Source organism: Protopterus annectens, chromosome 9.part0 (genome assembly GCF_019279795.1).
Source record: "Protopterus annectens isolate FY-2018-M chromosome 9.part0, PAN1.0, whole genome shotgun sequence".
NCBI lineage: Eukaryota > Metazoa > Chordata > Ceratodontiformes > Protopteridae > Protopterus > Protopterus annectens.
In genome coordinates, this window is record NC_056743.1 from 1,412,222,560 (window position 1) to 1,412,249,130 (window position 26,571).

General features: G+C 39.9%; 1 protein-coding gene across 1 annotated transcript in view; it reads left to right on the forward strand.

Annotated features, from left to right (window-relative positions):
- LOC122810689 (P2Y purinoceptor 1-like) overlaps positions 1–26,571 on the forward strand; it is a 123,616-nt gene that overhangs the window by 4,286 nt on the left and 92,759 nt on the right. The window contains exon 2 of the mRNA XM_044082259.1: positions 16,357–16,419. Coding sequence (XP_043938194.1) covers positions 16,357–16,419 — 63 coding nt within the window. The remainder of the gene's footprint in view (positions 1–16,356; positions 16,420–26,571) is intronic.

Consider the following 26,571-nt stretch of genomic DNA (forward strand, 5'->3'; position numbering starts at 1 on the left):
TCTATCTCAACAGCTAAGAAAGGGGCCCTGATGTATGTGAAGGCTTTATATATTGCAAAGTGGTTGCATGACATTGGCTAATGATAGTACAATTCAGCTGTTTATGCTGCAATTAGCATATCAGAGCCACAGATTGGTTTAGAGGCAATTACCTGCTAATTAAAAGCATTTTAAAAATGCAAGCAGCTGCCTATGGGGAAGCATTCTGATTGAGACTTTCTCACACAGAGCATGCCTTTGTGAAGCAGTACCAGATGCACATTTCAACAGAGGAGTACTGCACTCCACCAGGTATGTAACTGTTTTTTGTGTATAACAGGATGCATATGAGAGGATGGAGGTATGGGGAATAGGGATTACAGCAGTAAGCCTGTCTTTAACCTGTGGTAATGACATGTCATTGATACCCTGCTGTCTTACACATACAGGGGACATACGATATCTCAGGTTTGCATTGTCTTTTGTCATTGTGGCACACTGGTGTTGTTGGACTGTCCCTATATAGTGGTCAAAATAGCAGATTGCTATTTGACAGACACTGGTCTTTTGACATATTATTGGGTGGCTAGCCTTATTGGACACACCACAGTGGACCGGAGTGTTGGGTGTATGTTCATACAGCAGAATCTCTCATGGCACACAGGGAACTACCTCAGTAATGATACTATCTTGGTTGTATCCATACAAGTAGTATGTTGTCACACTGTGGGGTATGACACAAGTGAGCAAGCAGTGGATAGTGCCGGCCATTTTGTTCTTGCTGTATCTATACATAGTAAACATCCATGTATTTGATCCTGTAATGTGTTTCTCTTTTGGTGTCTTTCAGAACTAATGTATCATAGGTGCCATGCCCCCTTCTCAGATGCAGAGAATAAACTAATATTTCAAGTACTACAGCAGCATCATCACATCCTCCTATCCCAGGGGGAGGCATAACAGGGAACAGTGGGTTACATTGTGCACAGACCTTGTCCAGGAATGTGAATAACAATGGCCACCAGGACAGGACATATGAGCAGGGTTGACATTGCGCTATAGACATGGTGATTTCTGCATGACAAAAGGCAGCTGATGTAGCCAGGGATCATGCCATCACTGGTGGAGGGCCTGCAACAGAGACAACCACTCATGGCCACTGAGGAATTCCTGGTGAACCTAGGGACACACGACAGCTCCCAGGTATCCATCACACCATACATCATGGAGGTGGGTGCCACAGATTCCACAGCAGAGGAGTGTGCAGGTAAGCTTACTGTGCTCACCACTGTAATACTGTAGCAGTTGTTCTGTCAGGCTGTACATACCTTTACATGGGTGTCAGGTCTATGTGCTGGGGGGGTTAAGCTCAGTTGTACACTCATACTCAGAATGTCATCAATACATCAAGTAACACAGTAGCTACTGTACATGTGAGATATATGCAAGTATTACTTTGTTGTGCTGCAACATGTGGTAATAATGAAATTACCTGACCCTCACCTTTTTACAGGTCCATCAGGAGTTGTCCAAGGCCATAGTCCTGCTCCTGGTAAGCTTGATACTGTTTTGGTATTGAACATATATATGCTATTAAAGTTAAAGGCCAGGATGATTCCCTATGTACACTTAATGTTGTGTGTAAACAGAGTAGAATGTTTGTATGTTCCAGTCTGGAACATTTACCTAAGATTCCTAGACTGGGTAATCACAGGAGTGTAGCTGAACATGCAGAAACACTTCCGCAGTTATAATCCAGAGTGAATAAGCCTCCTGGTGTACATGAGATAATTAATCTGACATGCCTTGTAAAAACAGAAAGGTTGATGGTATATAGCTTAGGCAGTGAAACTTGTATTTGTATATATTTGTTAAGATAGGTGTATGGAGTTTCATGTGTTGTTTTATCAAGTATAGTGTCATACTGCAAACCTAAAAGGTAAATTGTACTGGTCATGTTTCACATGATTTACTTGAAGTGCTTGTTACAAAGGCCTTGAGTCGAATGTATATTTTGTTGGGAGGACGTCTGCTGTGCATGAAAGCGGAGATGAGAAGATCTGAGACTGGTAATGCAGTTGTGGATCCTCATTATTATGATTCTTTGAAGATTTTCCATACATAATGGTGCAGGTAGTAATGTACTGCTTTTATCTTGGTTTCCACAAGTGACTTTGAAGGTCTCTCCCTCACACCACCTGATGTCAGTGTCTCTTCAAACTCTGATGATGATGGTAGCCACAGTGAGGCACAGGTGGGGTTGCAGGGGTTGAATCTGTCTCAGAAGTTGACATCCCTCTTCTCACCTCATTGTCACTTCACACAGTCAGTATGCCCACACATACTCAATCCCCACAGGCCTCAAATATTGAACAGTCAGAGGATGGAGAAATTGAACAGGCCAGTGTGGCAACTATGGCTTCAGTGAGTGTAGACAATGGCCATAGCCAGAGCGGTGTGAGGTCCCACATAGGCAGATTAACAGGGGTGCAAATAGGAGGACTGCTGTCCATCCAAAACCTGGTGCAGGTGTCACATCACGGGTCACTCTGTGTATGTTTTGGGTCATCATGGAAGCACAGGCATGTTCTGAATGGAACACCAGATGTATGACTAGGATTATGGATGCAGCACAGTCTGACATCAGTGACTACCGCCACAGCATTAGGGACATTAGGGACACCCTGGATTCGTTCATTGATGCAGTGGACAGTCAGAGAGCTGAGACAGTGTCTGTCTTGGACTGCACATTGTCTGTGCTGGAACATCTGGTTGGAGTTGGGCATCGGATCCATGGACATAAGTCAGCAACACGATTTGCTGACATTCCACAGGGCCATGCATAGTTACGCTCCCATAGTGGCAGTACATCCAGAGCTACAGAGGGAAGTGTGCTGTCCACACCACGACATGGCAGGCCATGGGCACATGGTTCTAGGCAGTCCCGTGGGGAACATGGCCCCGGCAGACAGCAGTCACTGTCAGGTACTAGCACTGCATCTGACCTTGGGCATGGTGGTGCCAGTGCAACTCCTGGCAGAGCCAGTTCTTGTGTTCAGGGCCAGTGACGGTGAACTGTCAACTCTACCATTTATGGTCCAAAGCTGTCCAACATACACATGTGTAGGGCTAGCACTAAGCTTGACTGTGTACACTCACACACTCACACACCACTGTTACATGCAGGTCACCTGCATACACACACGGCACCTGTCCATGGTCCATCTAACCCGCTCCCCTTCCTGACTCACACACATGCTGTCAATCATTTAGGCCAGTCTAGTTCTCCAGGACCCTCACACAATACCCTGTGCAAGTGATTATAACTGTGCCACATCCCTGTCATCCTTCTCATCAATGCAGGAAAATGAAACTATGTGTCTGATGCACAGGGTGACTATATTACTTGACATGTACTTGTGTAATACAGTATTGTTCTGCCATGCCATTTGTGATGGTCACCAACATGCACTGTATTCTGGCATGTGTTATGAGTATGCAACATACTTTTGTGGACCTTATGTTGTATGACGTTGTACTGGAGGTATTGTTCCACAATGACAGGTATGTCAAGGACCTGTGTATGTTTCTGTTTGAGGAGTCTGAGGGGATAACCTATGGACACATGGTGGCAGTGAAGTGGCAAAGCATGGCCTGGCATGGCAGCACAGCAGAAATATGACTTCAGCAAGGTACAGCAGTATACGTGCATGGCTCCATAGGTTCAAATCTGTATGATAGTCTACCAAGGACAGTGGCACTGGTCAGCATACTCATGCATTCATAATTGGTGATAAGGTCAGCTACAGGGCAAGGTGTGACCCTGCTGGAGTCCATATGCTGCCTACCTGTAGGGAGCATAGTAGATGGATGACTCACTGTAAGGAATTAACCTATTATGTGACATTAGTACTACATGCTTGTGATAGACATTTGCTAGCAGACATAAACACACCCTTGAAACAGACCCTGCCTAATGGTAGACAAAACACCTCAGTGCACCTCAATGCATGCCATCTGTTTGATTGGCTGGGCGGCCGTCATCTTAACACATGGTATCTGCCTAAGTCTCTCATGGACTGGGGCAATATGTGCTAGTCCTGCAGCAAGGGGTATACAGATGTCTCTGATTGTGAGGGCTGTATGGCCATTATGCTAGTTATGTTCACATGTTCTTTGGCTCCATAACATTATGTACACTGCTGTAACACCCTCACACACAAACATGGCCACATTCAGGCTAGCACCGCTTCCACTCACTGCATGCAGGACATGCCAAGGCACACACATAGTGCAAGTTGGCTGTATGTAGATTAGAACACTTACCTATGTACTAGTACATACTACAGATCACAGTACCTGATGCATACAACACAACTCATGTCTGCTAGCACTATCAGTTTAGAACATATAATGCTTGTTGATATCAGCAAGCCTTGTTGTGGTCTATCATTTGGGTGCTGTCATCTCAACACACGGCATCTGCCTGAGTCCCTCTTCGACTGGGGCAATATGTGCTGGTCCAGTACCAAGGGATATACAGATGTCTCTGATTGTGAGGGCTGTATGGCCATTAAGCTAGTTAAGTTCATATGTCCTTAGGTTTCATAACATGATGTATACTGCTGTAACAGCCTCACATACATACATGGACACATTCAGGCTTGCACCACTTCCACTCACTGCATACAGGACATGCCAAGGCGCACACATACTGCAAGTTGGCTGTATGTAGATTAGAACACTTACCTATGTACTGGTACACACTACAGATCACAGTACCTGATGCATAACACACAACTCATGTCTGCTAGCACTATCAGTTTAGAACATATAATGCTTATTGATATCAGCAAGCCTTGTTGTGGTCAATCATTTGGGGGGGGGCACATCAACCAGTACAAGTAATATGATGCAAAATCCTAACTATTTCTAAGTTACAAAGGTTATCATATGTATGCCATATGGGGACACACACACACACACACACACACACACACACACACACCATGTTGGGTGGAGTGAGATTAGAACCCCTACCTCTCTAAACTTATAAAGTATAGTTCACAATATGTATCCATGCACCATGGCTTATGTCTAACACTACCCTGTCAGCTGGTAGTCTTAAGGTAGCTGTCATCATCAGGCCTTGTAGAAGAGGGCAGTTTGGAACCCAGCCACAAGATACAAGCCCAAAAAGTGTATAACCATTACTGCTGGATAGCCCATGAGGGCATGTCCATTATTTTGCAGGGGTATGAGTTTAAATACTTGGGGTCAATAGTTCAGAGTAATGGTGAGTGTGGAAGAGAGGTGAAGAAGAGAGTACAGGCAGGATGGAGTGGGTGGAGAAGAGTGTCAGGAGTGATTTGTGACAGACAAGTACCTGTAAGAGTGAAAGGGAAGGTCTACAAGAGGGTAGTGAGACCAGCTATGTTATATGGGTTGGAGACAGTGACATTGACAAAAAGGCAGGAGTTTGAGCTGGATGTGGCAGAATTAAAGATGTTAAAATTTGCACTGGGTGTGACAAGGGTGGACAAGATTAGGAATAAGTATATTAGAGGGTCAGCCCAGGTTGGAAGGTTTGGAGACAAAGCCAGAGAGGCACGATTATGTTGGTTTGGACATGTGCTGAGGAGGGATGCTGAGTATATTGGGAAAAAGATGCTAAGGATGAAGCTACCAGGTAACAGGAAAAGAGGAAGGCCTAAGATAAGGTTTATGGATGTGGTGAGAGAGGACATGCAGGTGGTTGGTGTGACAGAGCAAGATGCAGAGGACAGGAAGAAATGGAAACAGGTGATCTGCTGTGGCGACCCCTAATGTGAACAGCCACAAGAAGATAATTATTTATATATATATATATATATATATATATATATATATATATATATATATACCCACACACACACACACACACACACACACACACACACACACACACACACACACACACACTTAATGTGGCTGACATCATCAAGCCTTGTAGAAGAGGGCAGTTTGTAAGCCAGCAGCATGCTATGGACCCAAATTGTGCATAGCCATTGCTGCTGGATAGCTCTTGAAGGCATGTCCATTGTTTTACAAGGGTAGAAGAGAGCACTTTGGAAGCCGGCAGCAAGGTACAGGCCTAAAAGTGCATAACCATTGTTGCTGTATAGCCCATCACTGCATGTTCATTGTTTTAAAGGGGTAGAAGAGGGTAGTTTGGAAGCCAGCAGCAAGTTATGGGGCCAAAAAGTGCATAACCATTGCTGCTGGATAGCCCATGAGGGCATGTCCATTGCTTTGCAGGCTAGAAGTGGGCAGCTTGGAAGCCAGCAGCAAGTTACAGGCCCAAAGAGTGCATAACCATTGCTGCTGGATAGTACAAGTCGATTGTTTTGCAGGGGATACATTCACACGCACACACACACACACACACACACACACACACACACACACACACACACACACACACACACACACACACACACACACACACCAAGTGGGCTGCAGTGAGATTAGAACCCCTACCCATCTAGGCTTATATACTATAGTTCACAGTACTTATCGCATGTGCCATGGCTTACATCTAATACTGCAGTCTCAGCTGGTAGTCTTAAGGTGGCTGACATCATCAGGCCTTGTAGGAGACAGCAGTTTAGAAGCCAGCAGCAAGTTACAGGGCCAAAAAGTGCATAACCATTGCTGTTGGATAGCACATGAGGGCATGTCCATTGTTTTGCAGGGATATACACACACACCAAGTGGGCTGTAGTGAGATTAGAACCTCTACCTTTTTAATCTTATACACTATAGTTCACAGTATTTATCACATGCGCCACGGCTTATGTCTAATACTACACTGTCAGCTGGTTGACTTAAGGTGGCTGATATCATCAGGCCTTGTAGAAGAGGGCAGTTTGAAAGCCAGCAGCAAGTTATGGGTCCAAAAAGTACATAACCTTTGCTGCTGGATAGTCTATGAGGACATGTCCATTGTTTTTCAGGGGTACTGTATATACTTACACACACACACACACACACACACACACACACACACACACACACACACACACACACACACACACCCCAAGTCGGCTGAAGTGAGATTAGAACCCCTACCTATCTGGACTTATACACTCTAGTTCACAGTATTGATTGCATCCTCCACAGATTAAGTTTATTATATATGTGATTGCAGGCACAGTACTTGTGCATTACACAAACAAGGCTTGTGTTGAACAGCATCTGTGGCCTGCAAAGTGATAATGGTTCATACTGTTATCTGCATCTAGTAACCTAGCAATGAGATAACTGCTGTTATCCTAGCTATGTGTGTACAGTTACCAGTATGGCCATATGTGGCTGTTTGCAGTTAGATAGGTGACACTGTGGGCAAGGACAATGTGCCCTGTCCATACGTGCATTGCTCACCTGTGTCTGTCTATGTGATGACATCCATCAAGCATAGGGGTCTGTAGGTAAGTGGATTGTGTACTGTTGCACCCTTAGTTTGAATCCTTAGAGCAACATTACAGCTGTGTGATAGTGCAGTTTACTCACCATTATTAGGGTATGTTGGACAATTCAGATATCCACACGCATATTTCTGTATATCATAGGATCATAGGAGGTTACTAGGTGAATGGCCCTGGGGGCCTTGCAAGCCTAGCCAAGAGATTATCTCCAAAAACAGAACCCTTAGTCAGCATCTGTCACCCCTGTTAACGAGAGACAAAGGTGGAACCGTTGGGACAAATTTGTGTTTTCCCATTCAATCATTAAGGTTGCGCTTGAAGAGAGTTAGCGAAGTACTCTGTTTGACATGTATGAAAAGTCTATTCCAGAGATGAGGCACCCTCTGGGAGACAAACCTGTCTCTCCAGCAGGTTTTGTTGATGTCACATATTAGATTTAGGCCTATAGAGGGGGTAATGCACAAGGAGTTAGACTTATGGATACGGAGCATCTCTAGTAGTGCAGGGTCTGATATTGACTTGTAGGTGAGACACAGATCACCTCTGTACAATCTATATGATACTGAGTAGAGTGATAGTGATTTGAGCCTGTCCACAAAGGACATATGTTAGAGGCCATGGATTCTCTTTGTGAGGTATTTCTGTGGTCTTTCCAATTGGTGCAGGTATTTGGAGAGATACATACTGTACCAAATGGGGCATTATAGTCAATTATAGGCCTAATGAGAGAGGAGTACAGAGAGGTAATAACCGCCTTTTTTCTGAATGTAATCCCTTTACTTATGAGATGAACCAAGTAAACAGCTTTTCTGACCACTGCCACCACGTTAGTCGAAAGTGAGATTGTTGTCAACCTGAGTACCCAGGTCTCTCATCACAGATTGTGTGCTTTGGGGGTTGCCATTGATGTGGTAATCAGATGGGGCTGTGTTTTTTCCATATGGTATGATAATACATTTTTTTGCTTTTAACTTAAGGTCATGGCTTTGACACCAGTTATTTGTAGCTGTGAGACCCTCTTGCAGTTTGTTAACATCATTTGGAGAGTCAGTAACAGCACCCAACTTACAGTCATCCACAAACTTGATCAGCCACAGACCCTTTGTCTTTGCCTGAACCTCTGAGAAGTAGATGCCAAACAGTAGGGGTCCCAGGACAGATCCCTGGGGAACACCATTAGTCACAGGTCTGCTGTCGGAACAGGGTGGCACCTATTTGGCCACCCACCTGACAAGATAGGGATTTACACCAAGTTATATTAGCTTTTCAATGATGCCCGAGTGGGGGGTTGTGTCAAAGGCCTTGGCCAAGTCAAATATATATATATATATATGTGTGTAAGGTGTATGTACTGACTTTCCCTCATCCAAGGCCTTGGTGACAGTCTCAAAGAAGTCATTCAGGTTCAGTAGGCAAGATCTGCCCCTGACGAATCTGAACTGGGTGGGGTCAAGTAATTGGAGATTACCTATGTCCTTGTTTATGAGATCCATAATAATACACTCTATGGCTTTACAGATCAGACTTGTCAAGCTAATGGGGCGATAGTTTCCAGGGTCAGTATTGGCACTACCTTTGTGCAAAGGGATGGCAATGACAGTTCTCCCATCTGCTGGAATGAAGCTGTAATTAAGCTGTGGTTGAATAGGGTGCTCAATGGTGAAGCTAGTTCTTGCTGGAGATGGTGCAGAATACAGCCTGGGATACTATCAGGTCCCATGGAAGCTGTGTTCTTTGCCTTGGATAGGACCTTTAACACTTGACCTACAGAGATGTGAGGTGTGGGAAAAGTATTGGGGATGTCAAATGGGCCTTTGGAGGGGATAGGGGTGAAGTTAGCACTGAACCTATCAACTAGCAGGTTGGCTAAGTTAACAGGATCAGTGTAAGTGGTACCATTAAGTACTAATTTGGAACAAACCTGGGCTTTTCCATGGAGGTTCCTGACATAACTGAAGAAGGACTTGTGGTTTCCCTTTATTTTGGAGGCTAGTTTCAACTCATAATTGGCTTTGGAGGTTTTCACTAGTAATCTAGTGTGCTTGTTGAGGCTAAGGAAGGAGTTTTTCCAATTTGGAATTTTTTCTTTTTACCCTTGGACAACAGTTTATAATAGGGATGTATATATGTAAATGTAGCTGTGTGTGTGTATGATATGTATATATGTTATGTAGATATATAGGGGATGTCTGTGTATCATTTATATATATATATATATATATATATATATATAAATATACTATGCATGTGAGAGAGTTACTGACAGATGGATATGTATACATATATGTCTGTATGTATAGACATTTATACATAACAGGGCCAACATAATTGCGCTCATGTTTACTAAGTGTACGGGCATGCCCAGTGGGACTGTCATCACTTATACTGTGACTCCAGGCCACACCTACCTGTATTCCAGTCCAGGATTTTATATGTTACAGACACTAACATCCACCCCTGTTACTGCAGTACTGCACTTCACTCAAAATGTCCACAGCATCCCCCAGCTGTCTGTTGTACTTAATGTGTGACTGAAGTTGGTAATGTTACACCACCAGCAGACTGACAGTCTGGATACCTCTCAACCATTCTGATTTTCACAGAATGTCTAGAGTTTTGCCTCATATGTTTGATCTGTTCCTCACACATCTGTGGTCTTCTGGTGCTTTATTGAATGTTGACATCAATATATTCTACTAACTACAGACAAACAATTGTGTGTCAGACTTTATATCCTTCAGAAAATATGTACTAATGCAACACCTTTAATTCCAGCAACTGTCTAGGTTTATTTGACCAATATTTAAAATCTGCCCCTATGTTTGGGCCTTTGTCCTCCCAATCTTTCTGGCTTTGTCCAGATTTCTTGCACTAAGAGGTTAGGAGGTATGACATTCTGTGAAAACACCAACATACTACTACCTTACATACAAGATATGTGAGTAATTCCAGATTAGAACCATCAACACCATCACCCATTCTAGCTTCCCTAGTCCACTGAGCCACACAGCTCGCTAGACAGAGAGGGATCATTCATAACACAATCAACAGCAAAACAGCATACACATGTACACTGTTATCCTGCATGAAGAGAGACATACAATGTGTGAGTGATGTCTATGTTACAGCCCTGAGATTGCTTGGTCCACTGATATACCATAGTTGATTTTCTGTTAAAGCAGTTATATGGGTACACAACTGTGTTGGGGGGTGGGGAGCAACAGCACATGATCAGCTGGATAGACAGTAGTTCAAATATCATGTGTGCCTGCTGTTTAACATCTCCCTGGCCTGATGTCATGAATATTTCAACCATGAGGCCTAGTGAAAATTAAGGAACACTTTCTATTTGACTGGGTATCAGTAGTCCCATGTGGATGGTAAATCTGACCAAATAGCCCACTATATTTCCTTGCATAACAGCAGCAGATCCATACATATGATACTTTATTATAGTAATCCTTACAATTAGTGTGTTGGTTAGAGGTTTACCTTGAAAATGCAGCAGTTCACAGAACTGTAGTTCAAGGCTGACTCTGTATGATGCAAGTGGTAAACAGCCAATACATGGCTAGGTACAGGTTGCATGGGTTGCCTGGCATCAGCTATTTTAATATATGTATATGAGAAGGAGTAAGGTGTCAGGCCCTAGGTTCCTAGGTTGTCAGTGAATATCCTACGCATTGTCTCTTAGCCAATGCCAGGGCATACTGGGGATGCCTACATCTGCCTACAGGGACATCATCAGGGGGCTCCTCCTCTGAGTCCTCCTGTGAGTGTAGCTGTGGTGACCTAGGCACTGGTGGAAGGCTGTGTATCCCTTCCCTATGCTGATCCTGCTGCAGCTAATTCCACAGGATCATATTGTGTAGCATGGCACATACTGTGAACATATGTGCACATGTAGCTGGAGAGTACTACACAGCTCCACCAGCTATATTGAGACACAAGAACCGTGACTTCAGCAACCCAAATACATGCTCTATGATGTTCCTAATTTCTGTGTGTGCCTCATTATGGCATTTTTCCATGTGTGTGTGTGTGTGTGTGTGTGTGTGTGTGTGTGTGTGTGTGTATGTGCATTTCTGATGGGTGTCATAATCCACAGTTCTAGTATGTAGCCAGCATCCCCCACTAAAACGTCATGTGGGATGTCCCCCCTAGCAAACATCTTTTACAGCTATGATACATGCCAAATGTGGGAGTTGTGATAGCTGCCAGGGTTGCCAGCAAACACATTCATGATATGCACATGACCTAGCAGTTGATGGAGTGGTACCCCTTGTGGTTGATGTAGATTCGACCCTCCTCACCGGGTGGTGCCTTGATGTGTACAGGAGTGCAATCTATGGCACCCAATACCTCAGGGTAGTGTGCTACATGGTAGAAGTGTGGCATATTGTTGGTCCTCACCTCAGGGCGTGATGGGAAAATATATGTGCTCGCTGGCATGTGGTAGCATGGCATCCAGGAACTGGTGGAGTACCCTGGATGCTGATGCCTGTTAGACCCCCATCATGTCCCCAGTTGGTCTTTGCAAGGTACCTGTGGCTATTATCCTAAGGGCTACACATATTTCATTTCCACTGAGATGGGTTCCCCTCTGTTGGGTCTGGGTCTGAGCTGAGGCCAGCAGAGCTCAGTGAGTTCTTGTAGTATGTCCCTGTCCACCCTGTAGCACTCTACAATCTCCAGCTCATGTAGCTCCTAGAATGTTACCCTGGGCCTGAACACTCTTCTCCTTCTCTGCCTAGCCCTTTTGTCAGCAGCAGCAGCATTGACTTCAGCATCTAACACATACAAATGTAGCAGACCTGCAGCAGCCCCTAGCATTCTTTCAGTTAAAATTCCCGAGTTTGTACTCCAATGGTTGCAGAATATGTGGGAAAAATCAGATTGTAGGGTGTATGAAAAACAAGTAATCTCCGTGGTATCCCCGAAGTCTCAAAACAACCCACTAAAGTGTAGTGGGTCTAAAAACAAAACATTGTAAGAAACTTTTCTGTGTGGAAGATTTTCAGTCCATATATTTCTAGTTAATCACTGTATATTAATCAGATCAGACAATAGTAGTAGAAGTAGCAAACGTAAACTCGTCAAGTCAAAAAGTAATAATAGAAAATATATAATTCTACAGCATTACTAAGTATTCGAAAGTAATCCAAGCAAGGCAGGCAGTCTGTTTCCAGTCGAAAATCCTTTATTAAGTACACAGACAAGCGATCCAAGTAAAACAAAAATAGAGTAATAATTTCCTCACAAGCTTTCTAAATATATATATACTTTTTATCAGGCATGGGAGTGGTTTATTGTGCTGTAAAACAAAGTGTTATTGGTACACATGTTAAATTCACATCCCTTCCCCCATCAGTGTGACATTCGAGCTGGTCCTGCCCTACCTAGTAGCTGTCATAATAATATATAGCCCTAATGTATTTTAATGGTACATCTTATTTAACTAAATTATTAAGTCTGTGATTTTATACAAGGCAATATACTACATGGCTGGAAATATATCAACCTTAGTTCATTTTGCGATCAAAAATTATATATAAATATACACATATACATTTTGCATGTAAAAATCAGTTTCTATTTTCATAGCCTATTGTTAACAAAGATCACTTTCGTCATTCTAGACTTCTTCAGGTCTGTGTACAAGAACCCTAAAAACCTATATAATTGTATAATTAGTTAGTATTGTTATTACCATCATTTTGAATAAAGTGGAAAAAAGAGAACCAGAAAAATATATATATATATATATATATATATATATATATATATATATATATATATATATATATATATATATATATATATATATGTATGATGATGGAAACAAAATATACACTTAAATTTCAAATGATTTAAAATGGTATTTAAAACCAATTTGTAGAAAAAAAAATTAAATAACAATTAATCATGTAAAGAATGTGGCAATTTTCTAAGTTCCAGTGCACTTTTAATTGAACAGTAGTAGTTTAGTCCAGGCTTTCTAAAAGAGTTCAGCTTTAATTGCCACATGAGTTCCTGTTTCTCCAGGATATTCGGGATGTCTCCTTCAAGATCACCCATGTCTATGTGATCCAGGATCTGGGACTTAAAACCTGTGTTTCTTTTATGAAGAGAAAGGTGTTAGGCAGCTATGCACCAATCAGCTCGAAGTTAGTGGACTCACCCTCTCCCAATGTCAGCTACCTCTTCTGTGGACACCAACACAGATCTCTGCCTACATGGAGGGGATCTGCGGACACAATTACCCCATTATGCTATTCATTTGCACAGGGATCTGTGCTCACAACCTGGATACTACATGCTTCCAAGCTCTACCATGTTAGCAACAGCACCAATGTACCATTATAAATATTGCACACAGGGTCCTGTAATACATTTCTGTCTCATGATATTATTTTTTTATTTTTCCACTTTTTTTTTTATATAAGGCATGTTTGCCCACTGCGGAGCACCATGCAAACATGCCCAGATTATTTAAAAAATATATTTTAACCTATTTACTGTAACTTTTGGAACACACAGAGGATAGTTTCATGCATATCTGTGTGTGCTATGCCATTTCTGTTTATCTACCTACATTTCTACAGCCCTTTTGTCTGTCTACAGTCCTGTATACAGATGTTTTATGTGTACTCTACAGACACTGACAAGGGGTCTGCAGGGCTGCCTATCTGCTTGCTGGATCACTCTACCTGCCTCATTTGCATGAGATTCACCTGCTTATGAGGTGATTTGCATGCTACGGAACTTCCTGTGTTGGTGTGTGCATGCGCACTGCCCAACAGTGCTTATTGAATCACAAACCTACTTACTTTCATGTAAGCAGAGTGGCACAGTGCCTACATGGTAAAAAAAAAACATGTAGGCTTTATTAAACCCCCCCCCCCCCATATCTATTTACAATAAAAACCAGAGTTTCAGCCACAGGAAATATTAGAATAACACAGATGAATAGAATCACACAGATATAGAAAAATAGTACTTAGCTAATCTCACTATATTTTCCTGACTGATCTAAACACTTTCTATTCCCTGGTCACTTACTACAGCAAGGCAAGATGAAGTGGGTGAGATATACTTCTATCTCAGTTTCAAAAAAAAACAGACTGCTCTGACACTTTAGTCTCATCTGGTGTCAAAACATCATTTTTGCCCTGAATTACAGAATCACATACATCTGGTAATCTGACTTCTGGTTCCCATACTACCCCCTTTCCTAGCAAGTGACCCAGAATCTTGCACACATGTGACAATAAAATACACACATAGAGCTTTGCTAAGATCCGTTGCAGCTTCTGGAAGTCATAAAAGAATAAAAAAGCTACCACTATTCCTACAGGAGCTAATAAAGCATTCTCCGTCACAAACATTTAATCTCTGGCTGAAATCAGAACTGTAAGATGCAATCTTTATGGCATAAATTTAAGTAATTTAATTTCATACTATTTTTCAAAGTTAGCTGGAGCTGAGCTTAACCTCTTCTCTTCCAGTATCCTCTGTTACAATATTAATTTCAGTAGTTATAACAGTCTGACATACAAGTGTATTTCTTTTTCTGTTCATCAGGACACACTGTTGGTACATTTTAACACAAGCAGCTTTACAAATACATTTTTCAACGCAAGCATCTGTACAAATTGATATACAATGACATATAATTCTTTACAAAACTCCAGCTAGCTATACTGGCATATGTTACACATCCACTGCCCTACTTCTCCTGGCATAGCTGGAAATACCTCACGTCATCACAAAGATAGTCAAAAAAATGTCCAGAGAGATATTCAGTGGTGTTCCTAGATGAATTTCTGACATGTTTGCAAAATCACTGAGTCCTGAATCTTCCACATTTTGAGTCTTAAAATTCCATGTTCCACGCTGTTGTACACAGAAAGTTTGGAACACAGTTGGTAAGAATTTTTTTTTTTACAAATATCCATGTGTAATAATTCTGAATAATACTGATTCATATTAGTTCATCTAAAGAACTTTTCTTAAGAATGACAAAACAGTTAATAACCAGGCTGTGTGAGCTCCTTAGTTGAAGTTGTCAGTAAGTGTTCCATATTTTGCCTAGTTATTTCATATGTCAGGCAATGCTCCACATTTTGAATATTTTTTTTAACTAGGCAAACAAAGCTTTACTGCTGACAAATTTCAATTTTGTATTAAAAATAAAAAGTCCAGTCCTTACACTTACTGAATTATTGTTGTTAAATCCAAATAGCTGAAGTGATCACTTAGTGTGCATTACTTGTATGCTAAGTATATATGGACTGGTTAGTAAGCAATAGCATATTTGAAATATCTAACTCATTATCCGCCCTAACAACATCTCTAAGCATAACGTCATGTCTAGTTTTCAGTATTCAAGTAATCCTTTATGTAACAGAAGGCCAGAGCAACTCTCTACCTTTTGGATCAGTAACTAAACACATGAGAAAAAAATAGGGAAAGGAAACAATCCTAGTATGTGTTTCAGAGTGCTGTTAGCATGCTTTTTATTATTTTTTTTTTTTTTTTGCTGTTTACAGAACACACAATTGATGTTTCACAGTGTTACTACATTATATGGAACTTATTCTCCCAGTTTATACCTTGCATCTTTCATAATGTATTGTGAAACTATCCCTTATAGCATGGAATGCAAATAAAAACAGTGCTGCTCTGATTAAAGCAGAAATAACTGGAAACTATTTTCAAAAGGGGCAGGGCTGGAAGGAGGAACAGGTAGCACATGTTTAGGGCCTGACAGTTGAGTAGTCCTTGTTAATGTACATCCCATTTACTTCACAGTATCTACCCAGCTGAAATCTGGACAAACCTGTAATGGGAGTGGTCACTTAAGTTTACTAACTTTACACTTGGTTGTTTAGCTGCTTTAAGTAGTAAGAACTGATTCAGTCTAAGGGTGTTACACCTTGGAGATTTCTAAAATACTTCAGACGCACATCAGGTGAGGTGTATATTTTATTTGACATTTTTGAGGGTCTCTGAATCTCTTTCTAGCAAAGGTGGCAAATCTGTGAATGCTACTTAGGTTCCAAGATATTTTGTCTGTTTTTCAATACTGCTGCTCTAGTAGGTGATTCACATAAAGACAATATGAAACAGATGAAATCTTGCAGCTTTTTTGTAATAGAAGCATATTTGGACAGTCCATCTTTCACATGGTATCCAACTTTGTAAAGCAATTATCTTACTTTACTGTATTTCAAAGAGGCATACTGTTCTTGTGTTTTATCTAACCATGGCTACAGAAGGTGCATGATATAGTCTGTAGCTTCAAAATTATACGGTTAAGAAATTGCCATGCACTATTATTTGAAGTTAAAAAAAATCCATAAATTGCTAAAGTCATGCAGTCCTCTTATTACAGATCATGCTGTCATTTCATCAGTGCTTTACAGAGTCTATTACAGGTGTTTTCTAGAAATTTTACAGTAAGCCTGTGATACAGGTTTGTTTCCATGAAATACCTTTCAGATTTACTACTGTGATTATTTAATTGTAATGTTATTTCATACCCATATTGCATAATTTTATATATATATATATATATATATATATATATATATATATATATATATGTTTCATATCTAATGCATTTTAATTCTCCATAAGTTATCCTCAGCAGCAGTAGTAGTAGTAGTAGTACTTTCAGCATTTGTAGTATACTTGTTTTAACTGCAGCTGTGTATATACCTTGTTATTTTAATCTTTTTGTCAGCACCACAATATAACTTCTTACATCTTGGTTTTTACAGTGCTGTGTTTGTTAAAGTGGTATCACATTTGTATGAATGACAGTAGCTCAAGAAAACTGCGCATCACAGACTGACCCAAATGTTTCAAAATGAAATTCACCCCTTACCACCAAAATATATTTTTTTACAAAGTATGTCAACTTTGGAGATACTAAATTAAGCTGAATGAGGGGCAGTGACAGGCACAGATCCCAACAACACACTATGATCATTTACTGTTTCAGCATGCAGGATCTGATTTAGCGTGCATCTTGCCATCTGGTCTGACCTGTAACCTACTGCAATGTGTCTCCCTGGGCTACCAATGAAAGTTGGCAATGTCTAATTGGACATGTCAGTAAACAAAATACAATTTATTAATTTTTAGTAATGAAGATGTTCTTAAGTAAACATACAGTACTTAATGCTAAGTGCCAAGAGATATTGAACTTAATGCCTTACAAACTGTAGGGTTGGGTACAATCCTTTATGGAAATGGACTACTAAATTCCACGTCTGTGAGAATTTATTTCATTTACTTGAACTGTGTTGCACTGTGCTGCTGATATATTCATATGCATTGTTCAAAGATATTTATGACTGGACAGTATGCTATTTTTGTATCACTCCTTTATTATCTAGAATGAAACCATTATAAACCTGTAAAACAGGAAGTTCATCCAGAACCAGGCACCAAAGTTATATTTCAAATCGTTCAGATCTTGTAGATGGAAAAACAAACAGTAGTCAAACAGATAATTATTAGTCAAAAAGGTATACCATTTAAAAAAAGTATACCATTTAAAATATATATTATGCAGTACATGCGAACAAGAGTAGTAACATATGTTGACATTTTGTGGTCCACAAAAGAATCTACAAAACTTGGTTAGTGGTTTACACAGAATTAATGTATTTTCTTTTTCCTTCTTTCCTCCCTCCCTCCATCTTTATCATATTTGTTTTATATAATATATATATAATTAATTTATTAGTTTTTGATAATCAGGTAAGTACTGTAGATGTAAGTTGCTTATTATTAGATGACTCCAGGAGAGGACACAGAGGTGACAGATTTACATACATTGATACATAACAGTAATTCAGGTAAATGCAGGTTTTGTGTATAATTATAAAAGGAAATAAAGAAGAAAAATGAATTACAGTATGTAAGGCACTACTTAAAACATTAAAAATATACATGTAGGAGTGGGGCTTTCCAAAAAGCAGTGGTTTGCCAGATGATAAGAGTTCATACTGTTCTATAAGTTAACTTACACAATAAATACTACATCAAATGTCCAAATGGCTAATAGACAACTTACACAGAGTGGTACACATGTGGGTTCTAAGTACGTAAGTTAAATGAATCGAACTAAAACATGAAACAAAAAATGCTAAATGGGAATTTTGTATGTCACGTCAGCAGTGCAGCCAGAGTAAACCATGCTATATTTCACAAATCACTCAAAAAATGGAGTGCTTTTGCTAAGACTGGACATTAAGAAAATACATTTAACTGTTTATTCCAGTACTCTCACCTGAATGACAACTAAACTGGACCAGGACTGTTCAGTACATGGCATTTATGTGGATTTCTTTAAGACTTCTGACTTAGTGAGTCAAAGGAGGCTGACAGGAAAGCTGGCTGAGATGATATGCATATGCATGGCATCTTGAAGGAATTACTTTTTTACTGACAGGGAACAAACAGCATTGGTTGAGACCTAGTCCCTTGAATGGTAATAGTTGCTGGTACCCTTTGTTGTGTTTGTGATAGATACTATATGGCAGTATTTGCAGACACTAGTGGAAAGTGAGGGTCTGATCCTTCAGAGGGATATGGAATGGCTTGCAGAATGGTTATGGAAAAGATGATGATGGCTCTGTTCAGAGCAGTGCAATGAATTGTATCTTGAAATGTACCTTGAAATAAATGGGCCATACAAATGGTTAGGACTTGGTTGGGGTCATAGCTTTCAAGGATAGATGACAAAAAATATGTTTGGCTTGACCAGTTATAGGTTTATAGATTCACAGTATATACTAGCTAACAACCACCATGGCCTTTATAAGCCTAGCCATGCAACCCAAGTCAATTACATCTCCTGGTGACATATGGATCTTAACTGGGGGTATGCTTCTTAGGAGGGGTATGTTAGTCAGGAGATTGCTAAAAAGTTATGTGTGGGGGTGTGACGACACTCCACTAGACCAGTAATCAAGGAGCCTCAATCCTCACCACTGGCACCAGTGGGAAATGTACATTGGGAGGATCACAAGATGCACACACAGTATTTCCACATGCAGCTCTCTGAATCCAGTGCAATTTCCCTTAAAAGCACACAGAGATGACAGTCAGTTTGGGGCTGGTTTCTCCCTCTTTTTCCAGATCCCCAATAAGACTCCCCACTAACCCAGCTATAGAGTTGAGGTCTCAGCTGAGTGGCCAAGCCAAGGCCTCTAGCGCCCTCTCTGTCCAACCAGTGTTTTGTGTCCCTGCCCAAGTAGCTGAGACACATACTCTTTGAGGTTTGATTTATGCACACATACACACACAAACACACACACACACACACACACACACACACACACACACACACACACACACACACACACACACACACACACACACACACACACACACGCACACACACACGCACACACCTGGGAAAGGCTGGCACACATTTACTAGATATGCCTCCTTCTGCCCAGACTATAAGGTAGTTTTCACTGCCACCAGCCAACTCCTTATCAGCGACTTTAAGGCCCTTAACAAAGGGTGTCCAATCCTACTGTGTAATAGTAATATTAATACAAATGGTAGTTTGACCAAGAGCAGAGCTATTAGGAGTGGCCCACAGTGTCACCAAATAAATTTGCAAGTACTCTCAAAACTTAAATATCTCTACACAAATCAGCCACAATGAAAGGTTTAAATATATTTAATAATACCTAATAAATATATATTTACAGTGACATCAGAGTTCAAAATCACAGGAAATATTTAAAACAACATTGCAGGAAAGTCTCAAATAAATAAAGAAAATATCTAAACTATGCTTCACTATATTCCTGACTAAATCTAACAGAATTACTATACCCTAGTTAACTTATTTAAGTGCAAGGCAGATGTGGTGAATGGATCTCCTAGTTGTTGTCACATGAAAGACAGAATACAGAATTCTGTGTCGCTCTAAGAGACTTCTAAAATTAACATCTCAAATATTACTGCTGGGCTAGCTTTCAGAATGACATAATTTCTTGCTATCTGACTTCTAGTCCCCAGGCCCAAAACAACCATTGATGGCAGCTGCTAGCATTTAGCATCTACCTGTAAAAATACATAGACAAAGGCTTTTCCTCAGATCTTTGGGAGATGCTGAAAGTCATAAAACAATAAAACACTTCCATATCTCAAGCCTAGTAATTATATCTCCGTAAAGACAACACAGAGAGCTCCCTAGTATAGACATCCTGTCTCTTGCTGCCATAAAGTAATTTAATTCAGCTATTTTTCTGACGTTTTGCTGGACTGGAGTTAACCTCCTGTGTTCCAGTTTCTACTGTTAAAATATATACATTTAAACAGCTACAATGCATGCACATTTCTGTTCTATTCCAGTAGGGCACACTGTGGATACAAGCACTTTGCAAAAACATTTTTCAACACACATGCCTGTACAAACAAGTTTGATATACACATGACATACAGTTATACAGTTTTAATACATTTGTAGCACAAACATTTTAAATGAATTGTGCTGATAATCACAAATACATAAAATTAATTACAAAATTCCACATAGCTGTGCTGGTAGTATCTCCCTTTGCACAGGGGGTATGTTAGTTAGAGAATGTTTACTATTGGCCTCAGTCTAAACGAGACATGGGGGCCAGCCCTGGTATGAATTTATGATTACCAGTACAGTGTTAGTTAGGGAATGTCTACTGTCGGCTTCTGTTTATAAGAGATATGGGGGCCACTCAGGGATGAAGTTGTGATTTCCCATCCAGTGGTCAAGGTTACATTTTAATAGGGTTAGGGACGGACTCTGTTTCACATGGATGTGGAGCCTATTCCAGAGCATGGGGATCTTTTGTGTCATATATCTGTCTTACCAGTATGTTCTATTTATGTCACAAACAAAGTTCAGATCCCTAGATCTAGTGTTTCTGGTGTTGCTCATTTTGAGGATGTGCAAAAGCTCCATGCGGGTTGCATTTAAGGAAGCTTTATATGCCAAGCAAAGATTACATCTCAACATGTAGGAGACCGAGTACAGAGACAGGGCTCTAAGGTGATCCATACAGGACAGTGTTTTAATACCCTGGATTCTTTTCATGAGGAACCTCTATACGCATTCCAGTTGTTGCTTACGCCTAGTCAGATACATGTCAAAGGGGCATTGCATCACATTTGAAAAAAAAGTGACTTACACCAATAAGAAAATAGATTTATTTGTTTGTTTGTCATCTGAGATGTAAACCAATCCTTTTCAGATCTTCTTTAAACACAACATGGGTCAAAAGGGAGAAGCAAAATGCCTTCTGTAATGCCCTCCCTCCCTCCTTGGAGGAATTGTAGCACTGGGCAGCCTTGGACTGCCTCCTCCTAGGATGGACACATCTATCCTCCAATATCAGCTCCATCAAGGGTTCTACTTGCTAATTGTTCTAAGGTCACCTGGATTATAGCCAGAACTTTACCCCTTTCTGCCATTGGAATTGACATCTTTTCATATGTATCTGTATTGGTAATACATTGCAGTCACTTTTTCTACATTACATCAGGTTTATGAAAAGATACAGTAAGAAAACAACCTAATGTGTTTCAGTGTTTCACTCAGACAGAAAGAGAAATAAACATACTCGTAATGAATATTATAGTACTGGTATGGCAGTGTTACATGATAGTTGTGCAGTTCTGAATTCTTTATCTAGGGCAGGTTTTGAATTTGCTACTATTTAACAGAATAAAGATTGCCTAAAAAGTCAGACTAATTGTATAGTGTAGCTGGAAATAAAACTGATTAAACATCCATTGTCAAAGGCAGTGTTTCATGGTTCCATCCTGGACTTTTTTTTCTTTCTAGTAATTGTTATTAGATAAGCATCAAAGTACCAAGTTCATAGTGTGAGCAGGGACAATGTCAGAATATCATATCATTTAGTAGGGGAGTCCTCCAGGAAAACATAAATAATGTTTGCTTTTATGCCAGTTTAAAAATGGTTTATGAAGCATTCACTGCAGTTAAAAAATGTCAAGTGCTATATGTATACTGCAGATGATGAGCAGCAGTTTGCCAACTAAGACAGTTAATTATTAATGTTTCTGTCTTGATTTGTTTGGTGCTTTTATTAGATCAAACATACATACTCCTGCCTCAGTACTTGATAATCCCTTTGTCACTCCTGCCTCAGTACTTGATAATTCCTATGTCAATCCCTATGTCACTCCTACCTCAGTACTTGATAATCCTTATGTCAAGGTTGCTTCACTGTCTAATGTCCTGCACTGATGCCTCCAGCTGGCACATTAGGGGAGACAGGAAGCAGCAGTTTTTGTTTTTTTGTCTTTATATAAGATTCCTAAATTGCCTCAAAGACGATTCTGTTACTGTCAGACCCGTGCAAGATAAGGTGGCTTCATTCTCTGAGATAATTTATATCATACAAGCTGATGTGTTTTATGTCTCCATCTGGGGTTGACCATCCCTTGTTTCTGTTTCCAAAACTGGTCTTAGTTGGTTTCCTTGTCTTTCTGGCTGCTCCCCCCCCCCCATATTTCATAAGGATTTTAGACTATTCTTGGAGTAATCTAGTTATGTGAACTATATAGATGAAGGATGATTTGTCAAACATGATTCACTGTCTCTCAGTCTGACTACTTTGATTCTGTGAAAGCAGTCTTTATGTCTCAAAATCTTTGCTCAAGAACCAGGGACAAAGCCAAAAATAATGAAGGACAATGGCCCAAAATCAGACACGCATTTTTATTGTTACTGTAATTCACTTAGAAAGCTAACAGAACAACAGGTTTTGCATCAACATATATTTTCTGAACAATATGATATTTGAAATTCTAATGTCTAGTATTATAGACTGACTGTAATACACAGTGCTTTAACAGAACATAAATAAAAATTATGAGGGTCAGGGCAAAAATATGAGGAAAATCAAGGACATTTTGCAAAACATGGGGCAGTCTTACCTGATAATAGATTTTAAAATTGTATGCACATCCATGTCATTGTAATGAGTGACATTAATAAAGGTTTTAAAAAATTCAAATTTATATTTTCAATGGTGGCAGTGTCCCCCCTACCCATGTATTGAACATTGACTCCTGTACCTACTAACCAACTTCAGGATTAATGCTTCTCAGGGAGAGGGACATTTCCCTTCTGCACCTGTCTCTGTGAGTAGGGTAGCACAGTAATGGACATATTTCATTAAGTATTTCAAACTATTGTTAGAGTAATCTGGCTAAAACAGTAACACAACCTAATGCTTTATTACTGAACTCTGCTTATCAGAAAACACAGTTTCAGGAGTTTCCGAAGACAATGCCCAAATAATTCAGCTCTCTAGTATCATAATTCATTAACATAAACTGAAAAAAAGACAAAAATTAAGCAATAAAAAATGCAACAAAACTCCAATCATAACTAGCCAATCTGAGAAAATTTGAAGACTGCATTTTTGAAATGGGCCCATGAGAACCTAAAGGATCGAATTTCATTTTGATGAAGTGTACAACTGTGTTTTTTTTTTTGTTTCCCTTCTGCTCATTCAGCATTCCCCAACTCTTCTATTTGCCCCGTTTATTCTTCTTGGGGACAAAATCCACTGGGGAAGAGGGTTGAGTACACTGTGAGTGGCACAACATCCATGTGTAGGATCAGAGTTTTTAGTTGCAGCCTGGCTCCTCGGGTGTTCTGGCTTATTAAACACCATGTCTGGTCATGCAATGGGACAATCCAAGAGGACCAACCCACCTCTGTGTTGATGTATCCTCTATCTGGGACCCCAACCACACACCTTCCTGACAGATGCCAGATTCTGTGATCTCTAGTCTCAACAGGGGCAATACTGCAGTGTCATTCTTCCCCAGAGTGCTCCTCTCCCTGTCCTTGGCAGGGGGTGAGAGGGCACAGTAACCTGGGTCATAATCAGTACTATATCCATCTGTGCCAGAGACCCAACTGATGAAATGTTTTATTATAGAATGACATATGCACAAATATGATAAACAACACATTTGCCACATACAAATTAAATATTGATTGTTTAACCTTCATCTGATCTTCATTAGGATACTAGCATCAAGACTTTAAGGTTATAACTTGATAGTATTTTTGTGCTATCATGTAATTTATGCAGATTATCTTTAGTAAAATTTTAAAATTTGTGACATATTTACAATGCAGTATATACTAATGTGACTTAAACATTGTATTTGCCTTTCTTTTCAGTTATCAAAAATTAAATTCATATTTGTTTTGTTTATGAGTTTCATATTAACATAACTGCCAGTATTCTCAGTTCTTTATTTGTTTCAAATGTTTATGAGACTGTCCATTCCTGCATTTGGTGTAGATTTGTTTTTGCCATGAGAAATATTTCTATTACAAAATGATCTGGTACTGTTAGTGCATTATGCAAGTAATAATACCCAGCAGATTGAGTAGTACTAAATGATATTTTATTGCCCAGAGGCATTCTGAGGGTTGACTCTGCAGACGGGGGGGGGGGGGGGGCTTCATTGCCTCACAGAAGTCAGGAAATGCCCAATACTGGTCATTCAGGAGGCCATTATTATGCTTAGAAACATTATATGTAAAGCTATTTTACAAGTAGTTATCTTGTATATCTTCATGTAAAACAGTTGCTCTGTTGCCCATTGCATTAAGTTGTACAATGTCTGTACAGTATTTATGCAGGTATATAAAAGAAAAAATATATATTTGTTATTATGTACAGCATTATCAAACACTCTTTAAAAGATATGAACCTGGAACTTTACCTCCTCCAAGCACACAGTTAAAATAAATTGATGTTTGCACACTCTCTCTCTCTCTCTGTCTCTATTTTTTTTTTTCATTCAGGGGATCTTTTCCCCCTTTCACCCCCCCCCCAGGATTTGCCCAGTGGCTCTCTTGCCTGTAGGCCTTTCACATCTATCGTCTACACCCAGCCCCTCCAGTGCTGATGTCACTAACTGAATATGTGTCTCATAGAAAGAGCTTTATCTATGCCATAGCACCAGGTTGCCATTAAAGCACCTTAAGAGAGAAATATATGTGAAATTTGTGGTAGTTACTAAGGAAGTGAGAATCCCATTTAAATGTATATTAGCCAGAGGTAACCTGGCTTGTTAATAACAAGTGTGTTCTCAATTCTAGCAAAATATTCCATAATATTCAGCACTACTGTACATATTTCTGACCTGTTGTATAACCCTGTTAACAAAAAAAAAAATCTTCAGATTACTAAAATAAATAAATAAATAAACAAACAAATAAATAAATAGCCCATAAAATATGTGCAAACAAGTCTACATAATTTGTACAAGACAGTACTGGAAAATTATGGCATCTTGGTTTACATAACTATTCATTCCCTAATGCTTTTAACTTAAAATACACTCATATAACCAACATTGGTTAATAAACAATTATTATCCTAAAGTCAGAATTTATAATAAAGCTTTGCCAGACAATGTTGTATTTAAACTAGTTGGAGCAAGTGCTGCATACATCGGCACTATTTTATCTTAGCACATTTTGTTTTGCTCCCTAGTCCACAGTTTATTTTAAACAAACATGAACTACTAAACACTTTTGTTTGTTGAGGTACCTGAGATCATTCGATTGTGGGGAAACCCTATTAAATAGATTCCAGTTGCAAATATCTGAATGTTTGACTCGACCATGGTCTAACCTTTAAGTATTACAGTCAGACTGCAGTGGTAGGGCTTTAAAGCAAAGTTACAGGCTCGTCAGTTTTCATACCTAGTAGTAAGAAAGGTAATAGGGTTAACATTCTTATATATAGGCTAGAACATGCCCTTCTGAAAAAAACACCCTCCACTAATACTAGTTATTCTCCACTTTTCTACTAATTCTAGCATTTTCCAAACAGTGCAGAATAAGAGTTGCGTGTTTAGTATTATCAGGTGCTAGATAATGACATTATCTGTGAGTGCAGACTTTGAATTTGGAGCCAGGGCCACAATATTTGCTACCATTCCATTTTTTTAATTATGTGACAGGTTTAGTGTCCATTTCTGATGAGTAACCTGAATATTTTTTCACATATTGCCTACCAAGGTCAAGGGAGCAGGATGGTTTGTACTT